Genomic DNA, 24,479 nt, shown 5'->3' with positions numbered 1-24,479 from the left:
AAAATGTCTTCTTATAGGCTCTATTATTTTCATTTTAGGGGCAGAGCCGAGGTCATCCAACTTGCTTTCAGTAGGAAACATTCCGTACGAAGACTTTTGTCGAGATATATGGGAACAGTGGGCTAATTAAAGAGAAACGTTTCGAGAATTTAATAAACTTCTCTGAAGATGATATTCATAAAGCCTTGCGGTTACAGAAGAGTTACATGTATTTTCTTATAAATCCATTGTCATTAACCATTATAATCCTGGCCAATAATTGTTACCGGATTTTGTTTTATTGGAGATCTCTATACCGGGATAATCATGATTGCTTTAAACACTCAAGCAGCGTTTACATTACGCCGCAGGAATTTGAAAACACAGCTTTATTTCTACCTTAAGGCCTACCGTCCACACTAATCCGTCACAAAAACGGAGCTTTTCGAAAACGCTCTTCAAATCGGAGGAATTTGAAAACGCTGGCTTTTTGTTTTCGTGTGGATGGAAAACATTTTGAAAGCATTTTGAAAACGATTGGCGGCGTTGACTTTCAGCCCCTGTCCGAGTTTTCCTCAAACACAAATCCAAAATGGCCGGTGATTGTTACGCGAAGAACATCGTTTGTTATATATACCGACCCATTTAAATTGTTAGACGGGGTTAACTTCATTATATATCGGGCTTTCACACGAAAAAAAGCCACAAGGAGACAGCTTTCTTTGGCACTCAGTGGTTTTATTCAAGCACTTGTTTGTCACAATACACTCTAGGAGACTGACGCACCATGCCACAGGCTATGCCAATTATATTTGTGTGACAGGTCGTTCTTTCAACCAGTTTTTAATGGCAGGAATATTCATGATGCGCTCATAGTGTTCTGCCAGTAAGGGAAACTTTTTGAGCTCCCCTGGAGTACTCAGTGGGTTACCAGGGTCAAACCAAGCGTAGTTTAGAGTATTGAAGACTGAAATATCTGCGTAGGTTAGCTGGAAAGAAACAAAAGAAACATTAGGTTAAAACAAAGAAAATCACAACCGAGAAGGAGGTTTGGATTCCCAGCACCTGCTCTTAATTAGCATAGATTTTGACGATTTTACTTCTCCGTTTTCTCCTTCGTTTTTGTTTCGATTGAGAAGATATATCAAACATTCCGGACAGTGTTTCACCGGCTATTCAATCACCTCGAATTTCGTCAGAAATACTCCGCCGCGCGTCGTGTCTTCAACTCTATTCTCGGTACTTGGATATCCCGATGATACATCGTCTCTCGTGTTTGATATATTACATGAAGGAGGAGCTACGTCAAGGGGTTTAAGCATCGTGAAAAATTTATAAGTTTCGCCGCGTGTAATCTGTGTCAATCTTCTCCATCCTTAACTATCCTTGTTCCTTTATGGTTTATTATTATATCTTTGGTGTTTTTCTATCTTAATAAACTACTATTTTCAGTTTTTCTCCAATGTAAAGGTACTTTTGTACGTGGTCAAAAAGCCATGAAGAGCTCTTCTAATCCCGCAAATATCTCTTAGTCAGTCTTAACGTTCAAGATGGAGATGGAGCCCTGTTCTCCCGCGGATAAGTGTTACCACGCGCGTTGCGGGGATGTCTCTCATGCAAGATGAAACTGCGTGTAACGAGGCGTGGATTGTCCAAGTGAGAAAAATTCGCGTCACAGGGATCGAGTATAAATCTGCGTGATAATCGTCATCTGGTTTTCATGGCATTTTAAAATACGGGCACCTGGATATGAAAGTTTATGACATAAATTCTCTCTAAAAAAGTTTTCCAAAATACGACAGTACAAGTTTTCACAGCTAGACGGTCCCAGTGCCTCAACTTAATCATTAATTTTGTCGCCTCTCACCTTATCACCAACAAAGTAACCTTTCCCACCATTGTTAGCTCTAAGAAGGTCCTCAAAGCACTTCAGGAAGCCTGGAGTAACGGCCTTCGCCTCTTCTTCCAGTTGCGCCTAAATCAGAGAATCAACAACAGCTGGTCAGCGGTAGTTACGAAGTAATCCCTAGTAAACATTCACAATGAAACGCAAGCCAATTTTCATCATGCTTTCAACTGAGAAGTACGAACAACTTCGACAAATACAAGCTATTAAACAATTAGATTATAAACTCGAGATTTCTATCGCGCGATAGTTGACGAGGGCGCATCCCGAGTCAACTATCACGCATAGAAATCGAGAGCGAATAATCCAATTGTTTTAATATAAATCTACTTGTCGTTCAAAACTTTATTTAAATCCTTTCCACAGACACTTCGAAAACGCTAAGAAGCGGCCGTCATTTTGTTAACAAGGGCACACTGCTACGCCACTCACTAGCTATCACAGAATAGATAGTGAGTAGCGTAGGCAATCAGAGAACGCCATCCATGATAGAACGCAAGTAGATTTATGCTAAAATGCGTATAGAAAGGTTTAATGCTATCTGTTATACGGAAGTCCAATCGCTACAAGAAGAGATTTTTAACTAAACGGAATATTTGGAAAACAGATTTACCTGAAGAAAAATTCGTAGGAAATAAATTAGGTTTCATGCTGACATTCGGTTGCACGAGCGGCTTAGATAACGGATTACCTTTTTTACTTCATCTTTTTCAAAGCGGGATGGAGTAATCTTTTGGGCAAAATCAGCACAACCATCAACAATCATGTCTGCTTGAGCCTTACCCCAATTGGCGGGCGGAGTTAAGCCTAGGCAGAGAATTAAAGTAAGAAAAAAAGACTAACAGCAACAACAACAACAACAAAAAAAACAGGATGATGTCTGAAAAAAAGCAGCTGAGAAAGTAAACTACTTAAAAATAGCTATGTAAAATTGAGATCGCAGAGAGAGAAGGTCTTGCTGTATATAAGACAAGATGCCATCTTAGGTAAAGTCTGCATACGAACCAAGTGGCCCATCACGCCGGAGCTTATCTCCCGTTTCTGTAGCATGAAGGGACTAGGAGTATTTCTACTCCCCCTGGATGGGATGCTTGTCCATTGCAGGGTTACCTACCCACCCCCCACCCCCCCCTTAATTTCACCGGTAACCATTTCTACACCTGGGTGGAGATAGGCACTGTGACAGTTAAGTGTCTTGCCCAAGAACAAAACAAGATGTCTCCGGCCAGGACCGCTCGATCCGGAGTCGAGCGCACTAACCATGAGGCCACCGCGCCTCCCATTAAGATGTCAACTAATTAACCTAATTGACGAAATAACCTAGCGATAAATCGATGAGGAATCAACACGGCGAGACAATGAGAAACAAAGTGCAATCCTGATTTTAGAACCTTCGATTATTCGAAGCTCCCGATAATTTAAGGCAACGTTTTGAGCTCCTTTGGCAGAAAAAAAGTTATGAGAAATTTAACCTTGATTTCTCGAACCTCAAATGACTAAACTCTACCCAAAACGTTTGATCACCCAAGTGTTGTCCAAGAGAGCCTAAAGTGGAGATCCTAGTGGAGTACCCAGTTTTGGCCGTAAATTCCAACAAACATGGCATCTAACAGCGTTTATAATTTCGCATTTGCTGATCCAATCTCGTAGCCAGGATCTCTCGTCTTCCAGCCCTAACCTCGTCCCCAGGGTCTCTCATCTGAGACCCGGGAACGTGGAAGTTGCTTATCATTATTGTAATGAAGACCTACCGAATTCGTTGGCCACAAATCTAGCGATTGCAATCGACTGAGCAAGAAGTACTCCATCAACCTCCAGCAGAGGCAGCTGTCCAAAGGGCAGCTTACCAGCTTAAAGGAAATAAACACACACTAATTCAACCTAAAGAAGCTTTTAATTACTTCATGAACATTACCGAAAACTGAGTATAATTTATTTAACGACATCCGTAGGCCCCGTCGATGCACACTACGTCGGAGAAACGTGAAGAGCGTTTTCGGAAAGCTCGGTTTTCGTGACGGATTAGTGTGGACGGTAGGCCTAACCGTGGAAATAAACCTGCGTTGTAAAATTTTCGCTGGCGTAGAGCGGAAGGGACCATATTAGGACTAGTTAGTAGTCGCAGGGATAAATTGAAATGGGGAACTTTTTTTGAGGTGGGGGAGGGGGAGAACAGGGAATGTTAAATTGGATGAAGCTTTCTATAGGGAACATGGGAATTAGTTGGTGGAGGTCATAGAGTGAGGAGAAACCGAGTTACAGAAATACCGGAATTAGTAATAACGGGGTTTTCGTTGATGGAGATTTAAACGGGAGGTTGAATAAAAGATATTGTATTACTTGAAGTTTGTGTAGTGGAAGCAGAACGTGGCAATAAATAGGAAGTGCCAGAGTGATAGGAGGATCGTAGAATAATAAAACAGGGAAATTAGTGGGCATGGGTAAACGGAGGGGGGGTGGGCGGGGGTGATACCGAAGTAATACAGGAAAGCTTGTTGAGGAGCACGCTTTTACCAGGCAGAGATTTTTTTGAATAAAGTGAATAACAGCTAAAGTATAATATATGTTACATGCAATGTACTCGTTGAGACGGTGCTGTGAACTCCCAATGCAGAAACAGTTGAATTCAATTTCTGTGGTAAAGCACGGTTCAAGTTAATTTTCAAGACAGGAATGTTAGAGATTCCGCTTTGTTCTGTTAGTCCTGGCGAATTTGCATGGTATTTGAAGTTTAAATTTAAAAAAAATACATATTATTATTTAACATTACTGGAACGGAATTTTCCTGTTTCATGCAAACGTGATGTACATTGCAAAAAGGGACACCATTGTTTTTCAGTTCAGTGACCGATGACGACTTAAAGTACTTCAGGCTTTGAAAATTAAAGCAATTACATTTTAATTATAATTTTATCAATTGTGATTGAAAACGTCATTTCACGTAATTAAAAATAACCCAATTAATGGTGTATACGGTTGGACAGACAAAATAAATGATATTACATTGCATTGGTAACAAAAAAAAAAAAAAAAAATTCCTGTCCGGTGATATAAAAGATGGTTGAAACAAAGGTCTGTATTCAGTGCAGAGAAAGCTCGCGGCAAGTACACTTCTTAATCGAGCTCTACGCATTTGTTTAGCGATAGCACAAAATGAAGACCTTCGGTTTTCTTGTAACGTTCTCGCTTGCCATCGTCTTGGCGAATGCCTTCTCTACCGAAGAACACGTTAAAAGGTTTTTCCGTCCCGAGCATAGAGCACTTCTGCCACACGCGACCAGCCTACAGCTCGAAGATGACTCCGCTGCAGTAGTGCCTGTAGAGAATGACGAATCTACCAAATGTTTGTCCGTCTGCGAACCACAGTGCAAAGTACTGGAGGTGCCAAATTACCTTACGGTAAATATCTCTCAAGAGATTTTGCTTTCCTCTCGGCGTTAAAGTAAGAAAAAAGAAAACCTGTAGTGAACGAAAATTGTCTCTAACTCTTTCATACAATTTTATTTTCACATTTTTTTACAGAACGCTTTGCGCGCAAGGAAAAAATGTTGCGGAGTTCTCGCATATGTAACCTTAATCTCTGTAGTTTTATTTGGGTATTTGTTTTCAACTTCCAAGAATTTGCGCATTTGTAAGTCTAGTGTTAAAACGATGTCTTCAGATATCAACTTGTGATTTTGAATTTGTTTTCTCCCATAAGGTAAACGCCAGCTTCCACAAATTTGAAGACACACCGATCAACTGTGTGCTGGCTTCCACGGTTGTATTCAAGAAGAAACCCAAGTACCAATGCCAATTCTTGTGCTTGTACCTGTTCGATTGCTGCCGTGCTTGCAATGCCAAATACTCCAAATGCCTCAAGCTGCTGAGTTTTTTCTACGGAGGACCAGAATACTGCTACAGGGAGAACTTCAAGTGCATGTGCAAATGTTTGGAGAAGCACAATCCCCCAGAGAATTATTACCGTCTCTACTGAAGTCGCTGTCTTTACACGTAGTTGTTTACTAGATACCATGAAATGTTTAATTTGATGCACTGGCTAGATTTTAGAAAGACGTTTTGGAACTAATTTTTTTACAGTCGTCAGCTCTCTCGTTATGTTGTAATGTAGTTGAGTCTATATTTTGTCAATTACATCTCCGAAAGCATGACACATCCAAGTCTTTTAAATTTTGTATTAACTGATGACTGCGTAATAAAATGTGTTAACAGGAAAATATGAGTGGATTTCAATTCTGTGTCATGGCGGTTTTGCAATATCCATCATCTCAAACTGTAGTACTGCCCTTAAAAACCTACCACCCAATACGTGTTTGCTCGTTATGTCTTCGAGACCTCGAAAAAATGGCAACTTAAAAAAGTACATTATATTGCCCCATGAAAAAATGAACTCAGTCAATCAACTCCGTTTCTTCTTCATCTAGTATTTTGTTTTCTTTGTTCTCTACACAGCCTACTTATTTAATATTTTCGCAAAAACTAAGTAAAGAGTCCCTAATGAATCTTTCGAACCTGACACGGGCACAAGAAATCAGTTGTAACGCGGTTTGAAACGTCGATTTAGCAGAGGTTTCCACTCTAGCTGGTGCGAAGAGAACTAATCAAACAATATAACAAAAGCGAACCGATATGACTTTGATATCAGCGTTTTTCTCCAATGAAAGGATGCAAAACAACTCACTGGTTGTCAATGAAAGGCGAAAAGAAAGCAAACAATGTATTTGTTAATCAGTTCGGTTTATCTTTTTTTCTTGCTATAAGCATGTCAGTGAATTTCACTTTAATCATTGACATCAGTGTAGTAATTTGACGTAAAAATGCAAAAACAAAGTCCTTGAAAAGGCCAGCCCTTATATAACTCTTATGTTACCAGGTCGCTTTGGAGGAACAACAACAAAACATTCAGATGAACAAAAGGACTTTTAAAGTGTTTAATTCAGTCTCAGCAAACGTGCTCTACCGTGCGTCACTACACTAAACTCTTGAAAGTAAAATAACATACACTTGGAGATAATGAAACGCCGGATTTTCTTCCTGTTAGAGTCGACGCGCGTTCACTGGGCAAAAATGTTCGTTTAGAGTTGGTTTGAAATAATTGAAGTTAATTTTTGAAATTGGAATTACCCAGGTCAAGTTGAGGGAAAAGTTGGGAAAAGGTAAAATTGTAAGACAATGTTTCGTTCAGAAAAGTTCGATTACAATGATAAAGGCGAGTGCACCGTTACAAACCTATAGATATTCGCTTTAGTGGCCGGTGTAAATAAAAGTGGTTTCTGGAACGCTCTCACAGCTTTTAATTAAACTAATTAAAGGAAGTCTATCCAATGTTGACGACGCGAAGTATTTCGAAAACATGGACTGCTAAAAAAAAAACCATCATCATTCTTTGAGCGTCACGGTAAACACACGCAAAACAATTCACTCTTGCAAAACAAGGAAAAAGAAATTCCAACGAACAAAATGTCTTGTTGTCATAAAACACACGAAAGTCCATAATTCTGAGCGGTTTTTGCGTAATTTTGTACTTAAATTTAATTGCTGACATGTTTGCGTGTGTTTTAAGCTGGGACACTTTACTAATCATGGGTGATGAAACGCGATGTACAGATCGATGTACAACAGAGTAGAAAGTACATGTACTTTTATAGATGTACAATGATTTAGTTTTGCAGATACAACTTTTCTAAGATTTTATAAGCCTTTCTCTACTTTGCAGACATGCAAAACAAAATATAAAATAAAATAAGCAACTTCAGTTAATACAATGCAAGAAAACTATTTATTCCTTGGATCAGCTCAGAGTCGTTGTAAAAACAAAGTCCTTGAAAAATCCACCTATAAATTCACACGTACGCAAACAGATTGCTCTCGAAATGAAAACGGGAAAAAATTCCGATTAACAAAAGATATTTTTTCGTTATTATGTTTCATACAAAATTATATTTTTTTATTTGAAGTTTGGTTTCCGAAAACGTGCCACACCATACCAACCTCTTGAAAGTAAAATAACTTATTCTTAACAATTGAGGTACTTTTCGCGTTACAGTCGGCCGAAGCCTCATTGAGCGGCTAATTTTGTTAGTACGGAAAATGTTGTTCAGATCTTTAGGCAATTTGTGCTCTGTTATAAAGTAAAGTTGAACTGACCTGAATTTGAAACTTTATGTGCAATCTCTAAGACAACTTTTCGCTAATCTAGAAAAGTTCGATTGTAACATAAACGCAGTACATATGCTATAATTATATTCGCTTCTGTGGATACGAAAGTTATCAAACTCTTCAATGACTTTCAATCAAACTAATTAAAGGAAGCCGTTAAAAGGTCATTAGATATAAAACCAATATTCTTGTGGGTTGACCCTCTCACATGCTAGACACAAAAACAGTTAACTTCTCAAAAAGAGGAAAAAATTCCTACAGACAAAAGATGCTTCTATGAAGCAAAACTTATACTCCAAATATTAGCTTACAAATCTTCACGATTTTCGGGTAATTTCAACAAACATATACATGCAATGGCATTTTTGCTTTCAACACAAGCTGAAAACAAATCATAGAAATATAAATAATGTTAATATGTTTACCGATAACACATCGTCACGTCTGAAAAAAGTAATGATTAATGTAATGGGTCAATTAAATTCTGGTTACGTAGTTTCAGGCCAGCGACACGCATAGACAAGTGATTAAGTTCCGCTTTCGTCATATAAAAGCTTTTAACCCACACCCAACACATTCAGTCCTCAATTGCCTTTTCAAACGACGTTCTCGCGAGCCCGTTGCGTTCTGAGTTTGCCAACATGAAATCTTCGTTTTTAAGTCTTTGCATTTTTGCTGCGGTCATCGCGGTGGCAAGAGGTTTCAGCAGCGAGGAAGCAATAGACGCCTTTAATGAAAAAAATCCGGATAACCTTGAAGCCCAACTGGAGAACTTTCAAGACCAACAGGACTCCAATGATAGCTCTGGCTCAAACCCTCACGACTGTGACTGTGGTGGAGTCTGCGACGCCCTTCACTACACTCGACTGCCAAAAGTTGTTCGGGTAAGGATGAAATAACCAATCGAGTCTTGAGATATTTCTCTTGTTTTTCGCAGTACAAGTCAAATATGTACATACATGCACAAATATGCAGTACTCACAAAAACATCTTGAAGTCCTTTGAGTTGAAACTTGCAAAATGAAAATGTGCGAAATGGAAAATGTCACATATTTTTTAGTAGGTTTTGTTGTTTAATTCCTTTCAAAGAAGGACAGCTTTGCAAAGATGAAAGTAAAGATTTAACGGAGTTTGAGGGAACGATAAGGTTCCCCCGTATCGGTGCTTAACCCCGGAGTCCCTACCTCCCCCCAACCCCCCCCCCCCCCGCCCCCCGATGGAAAGTTATCTTGGTATTAAAAATAAAATCCTCGAAGAATGGACTCAAGCACAAAAATCAGCCACCAAACTTGATGTTGATATCATTTTTGTTCCGAACAGGACGAGCACAAGTACCTCAGCTACGAGAACTTCCCAGTACTGTGCCGAGATGCAGCAGCCATCCTGTTACCGCAAGGAGGAAAAAGCCGGAAGAAATACGTCTGCAAACAAGTCTTTGACTGCTGCCGTAAATGTAACTGGCTTTTCTATCTTTGTCTGAAAGTTAAGGGTAGCACGTATGGCTTTTGCATGCGTGGTGCGTACAAATGCATGTGCGATTGCATCGACAAGAAGTCGTACAAAGAACTGCCCATCAATCCCGTCCCTACAGAGTAATAGAATCATGCGGCTCAAACGCGTCCAAGGCGAGGTCATTTTAAGGCTTAGCGAGGCGGCTAAATTGACTGAAATCATGTAGATTTTTGTAGACAATTATATTAAATTGTAAACCTTTCGGGAGTAGTCAATTCATTTCACCATAGATGACAGTTGAAGCAATGTAATGAGATGATCAGATTGAAAGTTGTGCAATAATTAAACTTTTGTATGTTTCATGAATGGTTTCAGTTATCAGTCACGGAGCTTTTTTAAAAAAAGAGTCATGCAGTCTCTTTCATTGTTTCATTTAATACCACTGAACACAAAGAATGTCATGCGGGAATTGCAAAACCCAGAACCCCCTTCCCCTAATTCCATCTTTCTCCCGCCTTTAATTTAACGCTTCTTGAATAAACACAAAGCTTCGACCGTCTGTTGTTTTTGACAGCAGACCGAATGACTCAGCAAAACAAATTTAATTATTTGTTATCTATTTTTTTTATTTTAACGTAAGCGCTTACTTGAAGGGCTGTTTTCTTCCGTTATGTTATGTTGCTGACCCTGGGCAATGTAAGCCAAAAGTAACATCGAACGACAAATTGAAAAAAGAACGTTCAGAATGTCGTGTCGCGCTGGTTGCGACACTGGAAAATTAGAATATGCTATGCGGCCACGTTAAATGTTTGAAATAAAGAAGAAAACGTCTGATATTCCAGTGACGGCAGCAAGTTTTTAAGACACAAGGAGACGTTTAAAAACGTGAATTAAGCTGCGCTTTTAGTTTAAACTACGGAAAACGCGACGCTTGACTTTTGCAGGGCGTCGTAGCAAACCAGTCACACTAAGACTCACCACTTTTCCACTGCTCTTTCTGTTTACCCCATTCCTCGAATGTCATACGCCGATCTTCAAACTCTACACCAGCCACTTTGAACAAAAGTCGCGTTGCTTCTGCTCTGCCTCGGACGTCGAAGTAAATTAGCACGTATTTGGGCGCCATGTTAGAGACTTTCTTCTCCACGGATCGAGCAACCTGTTACAAAGCGTCGGCAAGGTGAATGCAGGTCTAAGCGATGCTGCACGCATGTGCAGAATACATCGCGCAACTTCAAAAGAAACAATTTATTTGCATTTATGTACTGAACATTTGTACGAAAAATGAGCCGAAGGAAAATATTAGATCTGGATTAAGAGTGAAGTTCAGGATTCTGGAAAATTAAAGAACTTTAAAGAACGAAGCGTAGAGCAAGAGTTTTTTTTTTTAACGATCTAGCCTGCGAGCAGGCTCACCTTTGAGTCACACGCGCGAGCGGCGAAGAGCAAAGCAATCCGGCGTGAAGGAGTCTGTGGCTTCGCCGCTCGATTTCGCACTCGCGGCTACGCCGCGCGCGCTTGTGCTCCAACGCGTGAGCCTGCTCGCAGGCTATTCAGGCGATTCGGTGCCGGTTCCCTATCTGTCACGCAACATTACGCTCTTCGGGGAGCTCGAGAGATCCCGATGCATAACTGCAGTGGAGAGGGCCAGAACTGGACTCACTTATGAGATACAAATAAGTATAGAAGCTCTTTTCGCCGGCCAGTACGTTGAAGAAGCCCCCGTCGTATCAATTGTACCGATCAACAGGTAATATGTGGGGAGCGGAGGCGAGAGGGGGGGGGGGGGACTTAAATGTAGTGACGGGGGCGGGGATTCTCATCCTCTGTAAGCTACTGGATACAACTGCGACAACAAGATTCTCATCATCTGTATGATGTTGGTTGAGAGAGAGAAACTAATGCAATCAGGCATCTTTTTTTTTGAGATGCAGGGAGGGGAGGAAATGTTCGCCGGTTAGACAGATCGAGTGAAGAAGTATATTTTAGGAGAAACAATTCTGCAGTGTCATGCTGAGTTCAGGGTTCTGATCGATCTGACATTCTTGCGATGTGTCTCTCATATAACTGTGCAAGCCCAAGAATTTCCATTCCCTGGGGGCAAAACCTGTGTTCAAAGGCCCCACCTTAGGGCCATGCATGTAATGCAATCAATTGTCCCCAGCTACCCTGAGACATGAATGAATAAATGAATGAATGAACAAAGGGCGGACTTTTTTTAGAGGGGGCAGGGCAATAATTCCGCACCCTCTTTTTTTCTTGTTTTTTTTTTTTTTTTTTTTTGGATTGACCAACTGTCTTTCATTTCGTTCAGATTGGAAGAGGGCTGGGGGAGGGTGGCTTGCACTCTGCCACAATTTCTTCACCCCCTGCTTTCTGAATTATTTGTATCTGCTCCTATACTTTGAGAAAAAAAAAAACTGGAATAATGAAACAGAAACTTTCATGACCAGGAAATATAAATTAACATATCTTGACAGAATAAACTAACCAAATGGAAATTAACTGGCAGTGCACAGCTTTTATATGTCCTTTATCTCAAAGTGTTTTCATCAACAAAATTTCGATCAAAGTAAAGAAAGAACATCGAAATTTTCTCAAATCCCCCCAAGCCCTCCCATATATGATGTCATATTCCCTACACACATGGTCATACAACAGTAGCAAGTCAAACATCTAGGGTATGCTGGGGATGTCTCTTTTTTGATCAATGCACGACTTATATAATTTCCTCTCCATGGTTGTTAAACTCAATACACTTTTTGGGTGTGCATAACATGTAGTTCAAATTTCTCAAGCAACAGCACCTATTTCTAAGCATAACCAGCTCGAACTAAATTCTTTGTAAATTGAACAATTATATTTGAGTCAGGGAAACAGCTAAACAGCATACAAATTTACTGCTGCCCTATAGTGTGCAGCTTGATTTGATCAATTTTTTGTCTAAAATCTCTTGCTAACTTTGGAGAAAAGAAGGGCAGGGCAGGGTTAAAGGTAGGATGAAGGGAGGGAGGTACATATTTGATAAGCATCCCCCTTTACAATTAATGCCCCCCCTCCCAAGTAGTTTTCACACAGGTGGCAGTTTGCAACATGGCAAAGTGTTTCTTTATTCATTTGCATGACTTTTAGTGAGCACAACATACCATCAAAAATTCTACCTATATTCCTATACATATCATTGCTTGCTATCATGTTTACTTTTCAAGTAAACAGCCATGTATGTTTATAAAACTGAGACAGGCCTGGTTTCAAGACGTTTCTTCACAGCTGGAATATCCCGGAACCGTTCATAAAGCCCTCGCAATAAAGGGAAGCCTTCCAATTCCACTGGGTAACCACTGATCTTGTCTTTAGCAATCCAGCTATTCATGAAGTTAAAAAATGAAATGTCTGCGTAGCTTAGCTGAGAATGAAACGAAAAAAAACACAGTCAATCAATCAGACCATAAGCCAGTAAGTCAGTCTGTTAATCAGTCAATCAATCGATCAATCAGTTAGACCATCATCTAGTAAGTCTGTCAATCAATCTGTCAATCAATCAATCAGTTAAACCATCATCAAGTACGTCAGTCTGTCAATCAATCTGTCAATCAATCAATCAATCAATCAGTTAAACCATCATCAAGTACGTCAGTCTGTCAATCAATCTGTCAATCAATCATTTAGACCATTATCTAGTGAGTCAGTTTGATAAACAATCTGTCAATCAGTCAATCAATGAATCAATCAATCAATCAGTTAGACTATTAGCTAGTAAGGCAGTCTGTCAATCAATCAATCAATCAATCAATCAGTTACACCATTATCTAGCAAGTCAATCAATCAATCAATCAAACAATCAATCAATCAGAATTCAATTAATCAGTTAATCAGTAACTACTGTAATTATTAAGTCACTGTTACTGTTAATTAATTAGTGACTGAATATTTACATACTAACCATAGGTGTTTTTTAAAAATATCTCTACCAAACCATAGGCCCAGCATGACAACAACTATATAATGCAATAACCTTTGTCCATTCAGGCAAATTATTGATTGGGTTGTTATATATGACAACAAAGCAAAAATGAAGAACATTTACAAGTGATGAAAATTTATTAAGGCTTCAAAACATACGAGATTCTAAATTTTCAAGCACAAACAACGGGGAGAAGCAGCTCCCTCAGCCATTTGATTAACAATATCAAAACTGTCAAATGCCAAGAAAACAATGTGAGGGGACTATAAGCTAAACAAAACCTTCAATATTTTATGCTGTCTTGATGCAATGCCAAAATCTCAGAACTAACAATAAAGGTAACCATGATAATTTGTAAGGAGAATTGCAAAGAACCCAAGATGTCAAAGACAAACTTGACAAATCGCTGGTACCTTTTTCCCAACAAAAAATCCATGACCTCCCTCGTTGGCCTGTAATACTTTTTCAAAATTCTTCAGAGCACTAGGGAGGTCTGACTCTTGAAACTCCTTTGTGAGTTTTTCCTGTGACAGAAATTTAAAACTAATTAAATCAATGAACTCAAAACAGGATAGCTGGGGCTGGGGGTCTTAGATTGTCCATCAGTGTGCAACAACCATAGGCCATAAAACTGAGGTTGGTGGACTAGAGTCTGATCCAGAGCGGGTGAGATGGGGTGAGGGAATAGAATTATTCCTAGTCGATTCATGCTAAATGGAAACCAGAAGTACGCACCAACCTGATGGGTAACTTGGCTCATATGCAGACTTTACTTTCCCTTACCTAATATATTTATTTAAAGGAGCTATGTCATGGTTTGCACATCTTGAAAAGTTTAGTCTAAATTTTTCAGGTTTATCCTTTGCAATCTGTGTTAATCTTCTTCATCCTTAACCATCCTTGTTCCTTTATGGTTTATTATTATCTCTTTGATGTTTTTCTATCTTAGTAAACTACTATTTATTTAATAGTATCAAGACTTGTAACCCCAGGAACTGACCTTTGTTGCAGGATCACTCTCAAAGTGGTACTTGGCTCGTTTAGCTCTGATGTCCATTACACCATCTACGACCATGTCAGCCACTGCTTTGTCCATATTACTGTCTGGTGCTAGACCTTGATTAAAATACAGTTAATCAAAAGATTACAAAACCTCACTGTCGAATATTAGATATATGTAGAGCTCTTACTACTAAAAGTAGTTTGAGAGAGTACACTCCCTGGTGGGGGGGGGGGGGGGGGAATCCCATATAAAAAGGACGGGGGTGCTTGTCATACCTTTTAAGGGTTAAAAATACAGTTTTGGTATCCCTTAAGGTGTTTATCCTCAAAAGCTCCACAGTGGGAGCTTTTGCAGAACCTTTTAGGGTATTGAGCCAAAAAAACCACAGGAGACAATGTATGCAAGAATTGGTACATGTACCTCTTTGGGGACAAAAAAAAATTCAAGCCACACCCACAAAAAAGGATTTTAGTACCTCTTAGGGGTTCTTTTCAAAATTCCTGATGAACACCCCATCTTTTTTTATATGGGAATTACATCAACAGCTTGTCCCAGTTTTGTTTTTCTATCGAGTTATAGAAACACAATTTTTAACCAATCAGTGCACATATTTTCTTAGGACTGTTTTCTAATGGGATACACAGGGCCAAGCAATATTGTTCTGTCAACAAGTTTGGTCAGAAACTGACTGTATGGCTAATTAGTGTTTTTAAAAGTAATAACTACTGCAGACAATTACATGTACATGTACATATTATGTATGCTTGTAATATTATTCCTTTCTACACTGCAGCTTGGACCCAGGACCTACTGCAGATAAAAATACTCTGAAAATGTTGATAAGTTTCATTACTCTTGAATTGGTTAGAATGCATTCTTATTCAAGAATGATATCGCACACAGTCACTCCTGTTTGCTCAAATATGGCACTACAGAAAAGGATAAGACTGAAGAACTTTATTAACTTGAAGAACAAAGTACCTGCACATTGAATACATACCAAATTCATTTGCCAGGTACCGCAAAATGGCAACAGACTGGCACAGAACAATTGGCTCAGAACTGGCAGCATCTTTTATTTCCAATACTGGCAATTGACCAAATGGGCTCTTACCGGCTAAAATAGAAAATGCAAATTTATTAAATTAAATAAATGAAAATGTCAATCATTCAAAATAAAAAAAAGCATTTACTATAAGTAAACTTATGGAAAAATTACAATAATTATAAAAAGGGGGTGCATGGAAAAAGACCCTAAGTCACATCTGATAAACTGCAAGATTCTCCTAGCAACCTTAACAAAAAAGGAGAATTTGACATGAGATGAAGAGCTGCTTAGATGAGAATACGTTTTTTTCCACAAACTCCTACAATTCAGAGATAAATGAAATAAATGAGACAAATATAAATAAAGTGCACTACATGAAGTTGACAGAAACAAAAAAATTATTACTTGGACATATTGCTCAAATTAGCCAAAAGGGTTCATTTCTAAAAGCAAAATTTGCCCGTGTGACAGTTAAAAGGAGGGAGGAAAGGGTGGGGGTGCTGCATAGAAGGGGGAGGCTATTTTGCGAGCCTGCGAGCCCGAGCCTCAAGCCGCAAGCCGCGTGTCTCTTTTTACGAGCCTCAAAAGATTCCCGCCAAAAAATCCAAAAACAGGCATAATGCCCTAATATGGTATTTATTACATGCGGGGTGCTTCCATTATGCCAATACCTGAGGAAAATGAAATGACATTTTCCAACCAAACCAGGCCAACCAAGAGGAATCGAACTCTTACCAGTTTTTATTCCCTTTCCGAATTCCTTACACAAGTGAAGAGAAGCAGGGCAGTAAACTGGTTTGTCAAAAACGGAACGGCAAATTTTGGTCAGACCGGTCCAACTGAAATGAGTGGACCACCTCTAGAGGTGATCTCGAAGATTCCAGTCAGAAGAAACCAAAATGAACCTTTCCACTTGACTTCCAAGGGAAATTTCAGGAATCTTTGACCTAATGGAAAACACTTGCAGTCTTCATGTGTTGGTGCACTGTCGCAAGTCAAGTGAGGTGATGGAAAGTTTTCCTCTCTTTTTAGATTTATTTCTACCAATAAAGCAGATATTATAAGAAGGACATCTTGCTTTTTGGTAGCTGGAAGCGAGGTAAGGGAAGTGTTGTGACAGCGTGACATTTCATAAGTTGACAACTAGTGTCACGAGATTCGTAAACATTGTAATCAGAGACACACGTAATTGTGAAATTGTTTTTTATCGAGAGAACACAGAAAATAGGATGCAATATAACACTGGAGGAGAATTAAACAAGGATTTGTTGAGTACAAGACAGTGAATTGTGAGTGTGTATGTTAAGATGTGCCCCACAAGTTTGGTACAGAGGAAACTTTTGCTTAATCTTTAATTAATTTGCAAGGAGTTGTGATTTTTTTCAGCGCAGTTAATTGTACTGACTTTCACAGGACCGAGCGAATGGGTTTTATCACCAAACTCTTGAATTGCTTGAAATAAGCAGTCATCCAGTCCTTCAATTTTACAGGGGAACTATTAAAAAAAAACAGTTAAGAGCCTGGTTTCTCAAGAGACAAAACAATGGACAACTGGGAGCCAAAAAGAAAAAATAAATAAATTATGCATCTTTCGTGGCGGTGCTTCTCAATATATCATCTTGATAATTACCTAAAATTTGCCTCACTTGAACGTTTCCCTGTTTATATTTGGATATTAGTCAATTATACATAATCAACATTTTGATACAAAAATTTGTGAGGGAAACTCAAAATTTCATTCATATCTGAAGCTATAAACTGACCTTCAAAATCCGTTTTGATACAGAAGGAAAACTACTAGCGTGGAATTTCACGCACAAAAGAAAATCGAAAACTTTTGTTTCTTCTGCCAAGTGTAGCATTTACTGAGTAAAACATTAACGTTAAATTAAAAACTAAAAAAAACAACAACAACAAAAACACATTGGCTCGCAAAAATTGGCTCCCGGCTCACGGCTCCGGCTCGCAGGCTCGCACATTAGTTACAATCTACATAGAAGAAAGTAATAAACAAAATGCAATGGCTCTATAAATTTATCAAAACAGCCAGACAACAATGATCAGCAATCCACTGGCAATGACAAATGAAAATAAATTATTGTTATCAATGGCCACTAAAATCATTATCATCAACTAAGTCAGAAAAACTCCTGTCTCAGGGGTGATTCCCATGTGGAAGGTTTCTAATTTAATGCATGTCGTAAACTTTGCATTAGACCCCCAAAGGAGATCTTTCGGAGCATGGCTCAAGCTTTATTATCTGACCCCTAAAAGATACTACCTGGCTGGACTGATCTTAACCATCGCTGTGTGAAACATCCTTTAAAACTCTTTTGGTGCAACCCGAGACAATACCTTGACGGGTAAATATATATATATATATTTTTTTTTTCGCCATGTGCCCTAATTGATACCAACATCTGCAATCAACACCACGGGGGGCATCCCTGTTCCTTACACATAGGAGTCCTATGGGGTTTCCATCCCCAACCCCTCCCCCCCCCCCCCCGACCCCTTTCCTTACCACGAGAATTTAGTAAACTGTGCGTCTGCAATTTTTTGTTTAATTTACGGCTAGCCTGCTGTTCCCTGTCCCACTTTTTTCTTTGTGCTTTTACATGTTTAAATCAACTATTTAAAAGTTTCATTTTGATTGTATCGGTTGTATGTAAGCAAAACCAGACGATTACATTCTGTACGTGTTTCAAATCCCTTCAGAACTCACCCGCTTTCAAGGTTGCCCAGGTCTCTTTCTCAATACGGCAATCCTCAAATTCGACTCCAGCGATTATAAAAGCGAGTCGAATGAATTCCCCACGTCCTCGAGCTGGAAAATATAACAGCTTGTAAGACTTCTGAGCCATGATTCGCGAACAACTTTAACCTTTATCGAATCCCACATGTACAGAATCTCGCGCACGCACCCTTCCACAGAAAAGGGGCACGTGACCACATGCGAGGTGTGTACTGGGAGGGCTATCAGATGACTGTCACGCAAGTGTAGCGCAACTGTATATCCTTGTATATCCCTAAAATGCTTTTGTCACGTTTGGTGGTTACTACGACTATTGTCCTAGAAAGCAAAAGGCGAGCAAGTGAGCTTTACTTCCAGCGGATATAACTACAAAAGAGAGACTGCTCGTAGTCTACTGGTGACGGGTAATTATCAAAGCCCGGTCCTTCCAGCTGCTTTGTGAGCCCGCGTTCCTTGCCCCACACTAAAAGTCCAGAGAGGTTTCCGTTAACGTGGAGCATAAGCTCCCCCCCCCCACCCCCAGGGACGACTCCATATAAAAAGGAAGGGGGTGCTCGTCGCATCCCCGCCCTTTTCATATGGGGAATCACCCCCCGGGGACATAAGAGTGTCTCGTAGCAATCCCGATCGACAGATTAGTTACCACTGCATGGCAACATGAACAACCGGAAATACGTCTGCCCTGATACGGCCCAGTGTCTTCAGGTCAAAAGCTAAATAATCAGGTGACTACGTACACTAAAGAACACACTGTTTATTTTAATTTTTCTCTCCGCTCGTAAGTTCGCTCGCGATGGCTCAGTACAAGTTAACTTACTTTCAACTTCGTGGAAAAGCTGAAGCCATTCGAATGACTTTCTCTGTCGCTGGCGTTGAGTTCGAGGACGTGCGAGTTTCTATAGACGACTGGGTGTCGAAGCTTAAGCATTGTGAGTATACAGCTCTATATTGGTTAATCTTGCACAACCCTATTGTTTTCGCCGATTTAAACAGCGAAGAGTTTAGTTTAGGTTCAGATCAGTTTCTCTGCAGAAAGTCTTCGCATGCATGTGGTTTTATCTGCCCTCATCTCCTGTGGGTGTACCTCTGGGTGGACGGTAGAACAGACCTATTACTGATCGCATACGATGTATCACGTAAGCTACTTTAGTGGTCTAAAATCCCGGGGGAGACTCCTCCCATATGAAAAGGTCGCGGATGCTCGTCGCCTCGCTTAGGGGTATAAATCAAGGATTCTGGTCTTCCTTGGGGTCTTCATGACGAAACGACACTATTTTTAGCTGTCAAAGTATCTTTGAGCCTGCACTCGAAGAAGTAAAAGTAAAAATATGCTCTTATTTCTTTTTCTAGGCTCGATTTTCCAAAGGTCCCTCGAGTCTGATCTACTAGTGCCGGCTCCTTTCCTGACCAGAGGCTGGTAATCAAGCCTGTTCATTGTAAGTGGGTTTTGGGGGTCGAATGAAGCTCGAGCCACGCCTCGATTGGTCTTCTTTTGGGGTTTAATCCAAGTTTTCCGGCGAGCATTCTTTCCAGCGACCTTTTCAAATGAAAGTTCCTTTTCAAATATTCACTTATATTAGAATACAGAATTTTGCACGAGTAAACATAACTAAGCTCGGCTAAGGGTCAGCGAACATTCTTTTGTTCCTGACTCCTAGAACAGCCGAAACAACATCATGAGATCCGAACGATCTTATTTATTCTGATGACACAGTGCCACATTGCTTAAATACAAGCCGTTGCAATGAATTGTTCTGGAGAAAGTGGCTTTTCAAGTGTAAACGATTTTACCTTCAGATAATATCTTTACATGGTTGCGTGACTGAGAACAATTGGAAATTCCTTTGACAAAAGGTTCGCTCCGGTACACAGCTCGTTAAAGGAACTCAGTCACACCATTTTGAATTATTCTGGCCACGTTCAAAATTGCCTTAAAATTGAAATAGCCCTGAAAATAATAGTTAACTAGGATAGAAAAATAATAAACCATAAGGGAACAAGGATGATCGAGGATGGAAAAGATTGTCACGGATTACAAACGACGAACTTGAAAAATTCAAATCAGCTTTTCAAGACGCCCAAGGCGTGACGTAGTTCCTTTAAACTCACCAATCGGAAGCCGCAAGCTTGGTCAGCTGATTGACCTTTCGCAATAAAACAAACATGCCTGAAAACCATAGTTAGCAGTCCCCTCCACTAACTATGTGAAAACTGATCTTCACTGCAACAGAATATTAGCGGCAATTGCGAAACTCATTCCTCATAAGAATACACCCCCTCCGCGACCCCGTTGAGTTGAAAGTAAAACCATTTTGCCGAAGGAAATGTTTCTGGGGAAATCACTGTAAGACGAAAAAAAAAAAATTAAAAAAAAAAATTACAGTACCCTTATAGTGGTAAAACGCGATAACTAACTATATTGAATTAGGTGTCAAATCTATGTCCAGAATCAAGTAGTTTTGAATATGGGTAACCCCTTGTCTGGAGACAACCAAAAAAGGGTCATGCCGTTTACAGTTTGTTAAAACAGATGGCAAAATATGATTTAATATCACTGTCTAAAACATTGAAGAGATATTTCCTATGTAACCCTGGCTTTGTGGTATTTCCGTTTCTCCGAACCAGAACCATTCTCTGAATGTGTAGTGCTTGAATGAGTTGATAATCAGTTACTTGTTATTAAACGCGACCAATACTATTCATCCTTTGTTGTCTCAGTACTCGTCCATAAAACAGGTGAGGGGGAGAGGACGGGGCCGCTTATTCGAGGGGAGGCGCTTATTTTAAATTTTGGCCGATAGGAGGGGCGCTTATTCAAAGGGAGTGCTTATTTGAGGGGAGGCGCTGATTCGAAGATTTACAATATGTTTAAACGAACATGTAGGTTAAGAAAAACCAAGTGAAAACACTTCTCGGCATATTACTTCCAATAACGTGTGTGCCTTTATTTCTTGCTCTCTGTTTTGTTAGCTGGAATTAGCCCTTCTGGTGTGCTGCCAGTTCTAGAATTTGACGGCAAAGTCCTCACTGAATCCAAAGCAATCCTCAGCTATGTGGCCAAGGAATTTAGTAAGTATCCACCTGAACAAGAGTTTATCTTGAAACAATCATCCACACTGTTTGGCTGCTGTTGTCATTGTCAATGTTTCGTTTGTTTATTTCGGTTTGTTTTCTTCTAGTCAGTCGTTCGTGTTTGTACTTTTTGAACGGTCGTAATCTTCCGTTGGTTCTTTATTGTATATTCTATGTCCTGGATGTTTTTTTAATTCCTTTGATTCCCTATTTGTTAAAATTTTCAAGAACATGACTTGACTTTATGACATGTAAACCAACTGTGACCAATATTTGCTCACGTTTTCCCGCTCTTCGCGTCAGCTAAATGTATTCACTTCCGAATCTTGATTGGTTCACTGGATTTTCTCTGCTCTGTCCTTTGTGATTGCCCTGAGTGATTACTTTGGTTTTGGTTTTACAACAAATTTCAAACGAAACCCGGTCTAAAACAACGCAGAAGCAAATACGAGTCACTTTCGACACCCAAGTGGAAACTGCTCTTTAATAATTGTAGGTTGGCTGAGAATCACGAGCACTGAATGATCAGGGTCAATTTTTCCTTGAGGTATTGTCCCCACAAAGCTAGGAAAAACTGATCGTCAATGTAATATTGACGTGGTATTTCATCGAATTCTCTCAACAAGCTCTTTACGAATGTAAAGTGACAAGAGTCTTTTCCCATATGAAAAGGTCGGGGATGCCTGTCGTCTCGCTTAGGGATAAATCAAGGATTCTGGTCTCACTTAGAGTGCTTATGACGAATCGTCCCAATTTTTAGCTGTCAAAGTATCATTTAGGAAGCACTCGAGGAAATAATAATGAAAAATTGCTCTTATTTCCGTTTTTAGACTCGCTTTCTCCCGGTCTCTCTAGTCTGGTCTACTGGCACAAACTCCTTTCCTGAACAGCGGTTGGTACTCGAGCCTATTCCGTTTCAAGTGGTTATCTTTTAGGGGTCAAAAAACTCTCGAGCCTCGCCCAGAATTGTTTCCCTTAGGGGTTTTATTCAAATGTTCCGACGAGCACCCCCGACCTTTTCATATAGGAGTCCCCCTGGTCTTAACATAGGAATATTTTCTTTAGATCTTGCTCCGGAGGGGAACTTCCAACAGGCTCAGGCGGACATGTTGGCTCATGTGATTGGTGACTTAGAAAACATGTTAAATGCGGGAAGTGAATTAGAAGATCCAGAAAAGAAGGTAGAACTGCTTATCACTTTTTTCTTTCCCTGCCCTTTATTCATAGTTAGTGGAGGGGACTAACTATGCTTTATTCTAGTGCTGTTTGCTTTGCGTTACATAATGTTCTCATAATGTGAACTACAGTCGAACCCCCATTAACGGCCGTACCTCTCTACAACAACCACTTATTTTGGTCCCGGCGGAGTGTCCATGCATTCACTCTTATTTTAAACTCTCTACAACGACCACCTCTCCACAACGGCAACAGCCACTAAAACTCTTCCTAACTGCCAACATAACCTCTTGGCAAGGGTTGTTCGGTCAAGATTGTGGGATATCGACCTCTCTCAGGTTTTTTTTGTGTGTTTATGGATCTACACTACGTCTGCATCATAAAAACGCAAAGCATAACTAGGTCAATATCTAGCCATCTTGACCTCACGCTTGGTGGATCTTCCTCTCGATTCTGAAACCACCGTCTTTATATCTTATCTCCAGGAGAAAGCTTTGAAAACCGCCAGTGAAGAAGTAATTCCAGGAAAATGTGCCTATTTTGAGAAGTTCCTGGTAGCTAACAGTAAACAGGGATTCTTTATTGGAGATACGGTAAGCAAACAACAAAGCTGGAACCAAGAACAGAACTGAATCAGTTGCAAGACTTGAAAAATTTGAGGTACTTGAATGGGATTCGAAACCATGCCGCTACAATGCTCTACCAGGAAGCTACAATCAGGGACAAAAGTGTTGAGACATTATTGTAAATGAACGTTTTCGAACAGAGATCAGTTTTTTCCCTTGACGTACAAATAAAACAACATTTTTGTCAACAGCCAACTCCACACACCCCCTCTCCTCGGGGGTCGGAGGGGGGTCACAGGGGGTCGGATGGGATAGCGTTTCGTCTCATCAAACTCTCACACTAATTGACATCATATTTATTTTATATTCCACAGCTGACGTATGCGGATATCGTCGTGTTCACCTTCCTTAACAGTTACTATCTACAAGGCAACGCTGAAGGAATTCCTGAGCAACTGAAAAAATATCCTACTTTGTCAGCATGGTACGAATTGGTGCGAACACAGCCTAAAATTCAGCATTGGCTGAAAAATTCGCCTCCTGATCTCCTTGGTTTCATTTATTGAGCGAGGCGTAAGGTGCACAGTTTAGCAGCTCACCTTAAAGAGAAACAAGAGTGTGTAGACCACGCTAACTCTAACATTTATTAGATTGTTGGAAAGCAGTATAAACAATGTGCAGATGCATTATAGCAACGAAATAAATAGAAAAACTATATATTAAATTTTGTACTTCCTGCTAACGGGCTTTTAAGTGGGGCTCAGTCCCCTCTTGACTTGCTCGCTGCAAACTCTCCCCGCCGAGTTTGGAGTATTTCATTTAGGGACTTACCTTTGTGCACTCACTGTCCAGGTGTACACTCACTGATGGTCTGTCCTTAAAGATCCCCCAAAACTTTGTTTTATCTCGTTATATACCTTTATTTATCAAAAACCTGATCGACGTCAACTCTGTCTTTAGAATGGGATACAATAGTAACAATTTGGTCGAACATCTGGTCTTTCTGGAGGAGCATATCCATCTATGAAAAAAAGCCCCCACCCTCCCTCTACCCACTTTTCTTCGCTTTCCCCAGCGGGTTCCCCCGCCCACTCAGTAACCCCACATAAGCATAAGCTAAGAAGACGTGACTGATCATGGCAGTTATACAAACAACTAAAGCGGTTGTGAAATTAAGCCTGAAAAAAATTCAGGCTCGACGGGATTCGAACCCGTGACCTCTGCGATACTGGTGCAGTGTTCTACCAACCGAGCTATCAAGCCAACTGGGAGCTGATTACTTTGTGAGTACAGTTGGTTTACACCAGTGGATGATGAAGAATACAAGTGAATATATTAGGTTCGAATCCCGTCCAAGCCTGAATATTTTTCAGGCCATGATTTCACAACTGGTTAAGTT

General features: G+C 40.0%; 5 protein-coding genes across 5 annotated transcripts; 3 read left to right on the top strand and 2 right to left on the bottom strand.

Annotated features, from left to right (window-relative positions):
* Positions 1-121: 121 nt before the first annotated feature.
* Positions 122-11,218, bottom strand: LOC145496272 (putative glutathione S-transferase 8). Its single transcript, XM_081475966.1, has 5 exons — positions 10,475-11,218; positions 3,637-3,735; positions 2,577-2,692; positions 1,847-1,954; positions 122-968 (listed from the first exon to the last, which is right to left on the bottom strand). The coding sequence occupies exons 1-5, from the start codon at positions 10,620-10,622 to the stop codon at positions 786-788; spliced, it is 654 nt and encodes a 217-aa protein (XP_081332092.1). The 5' UTR covers positions 10,623-11,218; the 3' UTR covers positions 122-785.
* Positions 4,344-6,565, top strand: LOC145496275 (uncharacterized). The gene is made up of 2 exons (XM_081475969.1): positions 4,344-5,284; positions 5,586-6,565. The coding sequence occupies exons 1-2, from the start codon at positions 5,039-5,041 to the stop codon at positions 5,859-5,861; spliced, it is 522 nt and encodes a 173-aa protein (XP_081332095.1). The 5' UTR covers positions 4,344-5,038; the 3' UTR covers positions 5,862-6,565.
* On the top strand, positions 8,462-10,224 carry LOC145496276 (uncharacterized). The gene is made up of 2 exons (XM_081475970.1): positions 8,462-8,928; positions 9,365-10,224. Exons 1-2 carry the CDS (start codon positions 8,686-8,688, stop codon positions 9,638-9,640), a joined length of 519 nt encoding a protein of 172 aa, XP_081332096.1. The 5' UTR covers positions 8,462-8,685; the 3' UTR covers positions 9,641-10,224.
* A 1,363-nt stretch (positions 11,219-12,581) lies between the features above and the next one.
* On the bottom strand, positions 12,582-18,448 carry LOC145494955 (glutathione S-transferase 1-like). Its single transcript, XM_081474527.1, has 5 exons — positions 18,237-18,448; positions 15,464-15,580; positions 14,461-14,576; positions 13,874-13,984; positions 12,582-12,902 (listed from the first exon to the last, which is right to left on the bottom strand). Exons 1-5 carry the CDS (start codon positions 18,373-18,375, stop codon positions 12,723-12,725), a joined length of 663 nt encoding a protein of 220 aa, XP_081330653.1. The 5' UTR covers positions 18,376-18,448; the 3' UTR covers positions 12,582-12,722.
* Positions 18,449-18,525: 77 nt separating this feature from the next.
* Positions 18,526-24,373, top strand: LOC145494956 (glutathione S-transferase 1-like). Its single transcript, XM_081474528.1, has 5 exons — positions 18,526-19,195; positions 21,237-21,335; positions 22,404-22,519; positions 23,000-23,107; positions 23,455-24,373. The coding sequence occupies exons 1-5, from the start codon at positions 19,060-19,062 to the stop codon at positions 23,644-23,646; spliced, it is 651 nt and encodes a 216-aa protein (XP_081330654.1). The 5' UTR covers positions 18,526-19,059; the 3' UTR covers positions 23,647-24,373.
* Positions 24,374-24,479: the final 106 nt, after the last annotated feature.

This window comes from Orbicella franksi, chromosome 8, assembly GCF_964199315.1.
Source record: "Orbicella franksi chromosome 8, jaOrbFran1.1, whole genome shotgun sequence".
Lineage (NCBI taxonomy): Eukaryota > Metazoa > Cnidaria > Anthozoa > Scleractinia > Merulinidae > Orbicella > Orbicella franksi.
Note: the sequence above shows the minus strand (reverse complement) of the source record. Positions and strands in the feature narration are given on the sequence as shown.

What these genes read in the sequence shown, in the direction of transcription:
- LOC145496276 (XM_081475970.1), top strand. Translation starts at nt 8,686, where the DNA reads ATGAAATCTTCGTTTTTAAGTCTTTGCATTTTTGCTGCGGTCATCGCG. An exon ending in GACTGCCAAAAGTTGTTCGG is followed by an intron (nt 8,929 to 9,364) that starts GTAAGGATGAAA and finishes TGTTCCGAACAG; the next exon opens with GACGAGCACAAGTACCTCAG.
- LOC145496275 (XM_081475969.1), top strand. Translation starts at nt 5,039, where the DNA reads ATGAAGACCTTCGGTTTTCTTGTAACGTTCTCGCTTGCCATCGTCTTG. An exon ending in AGGTGCCAAATTACCTTACG is followed by an intron (nt 5,285 to 5,585) that starts GTAAATATCTCT and finishes TTCTCCCATAAG; the next exon opens with GTAAACGCCAGCTTCCACAA.
- LOC145496272 (XM_081475966.1), bottom strand. Translation starts at nt 10,622, where the DNA reads ATGGCGCCCAAATACGTGCTAATTTACTTCGACGTCCGAGGCAGAGCA. An exon ending in GAAAGAGCAGTGGAAAAGTG is followed by an intron (nt 3,736 to 10,474) that starts GTGAGTCTTAGT and finishes ATTTCCTTTAAG; the next exon opens with CTGGTAAGCTGCCCTTTGGA. An exon ending in GTTACTTTGTTGGTGATAAG is followed by an intron (nt 969 to 1,846) that starts GTGAGAGGCGAC and finishes GTTTCTTTCCAG; the next exon opens with CTAACCTACGCAGATATTTC.
- LOC145494955 (XM_081474527.1), bottom strand. Translation starts at nt 18,375, where the DNA reads ATGGCTCAGAAGTCTTACAAGCTGTTATATTTTCCAGCTCGAGGACGT. An exon ending in GTACCTGGCAAATGAATTTG is followed by an intron (nt 14,577 to 15,463) that starts GTATGTATTCAA and finishes ATTTTAATCAAG; the next exon opens with GTCTAGCACCAGACAGTAAT. An exon ending in GATTTTTTGTTGGGAAAAAG is followed by an intron (nt 12,903 to 13,873) that starts GTACCAGCGATT and finishes TTTCATTCTCAG; the next exon opens with CTAAGCTACGCAGACATTTC.
- LOC145494956 (XM_081474528.1), top strand. Translation starts at nt 19,060, where the DNA reads ATGGCTCAGTACAAGTTAACTTACTTTCAACTTCGTGGAAAAGCTGAA. An exon ending in GGTGTCGAAGCTTAAGCATT is followed by an intron (nt 19,196 to 21,236) that starts GTGAGTATACAG and finishes CTGTTTTGTTAG; the next exon opens with CTGGAATTAGCCCTTCTGGT. An exon ending in GATTCTTTATTGGAGATACG is followed by an intron (nt 23,108 to 23,454) that starts GTAAGCAAACAA and finishes TATATTCCACAG; the next exon opens with CTGACGTATGCGGATATCGT.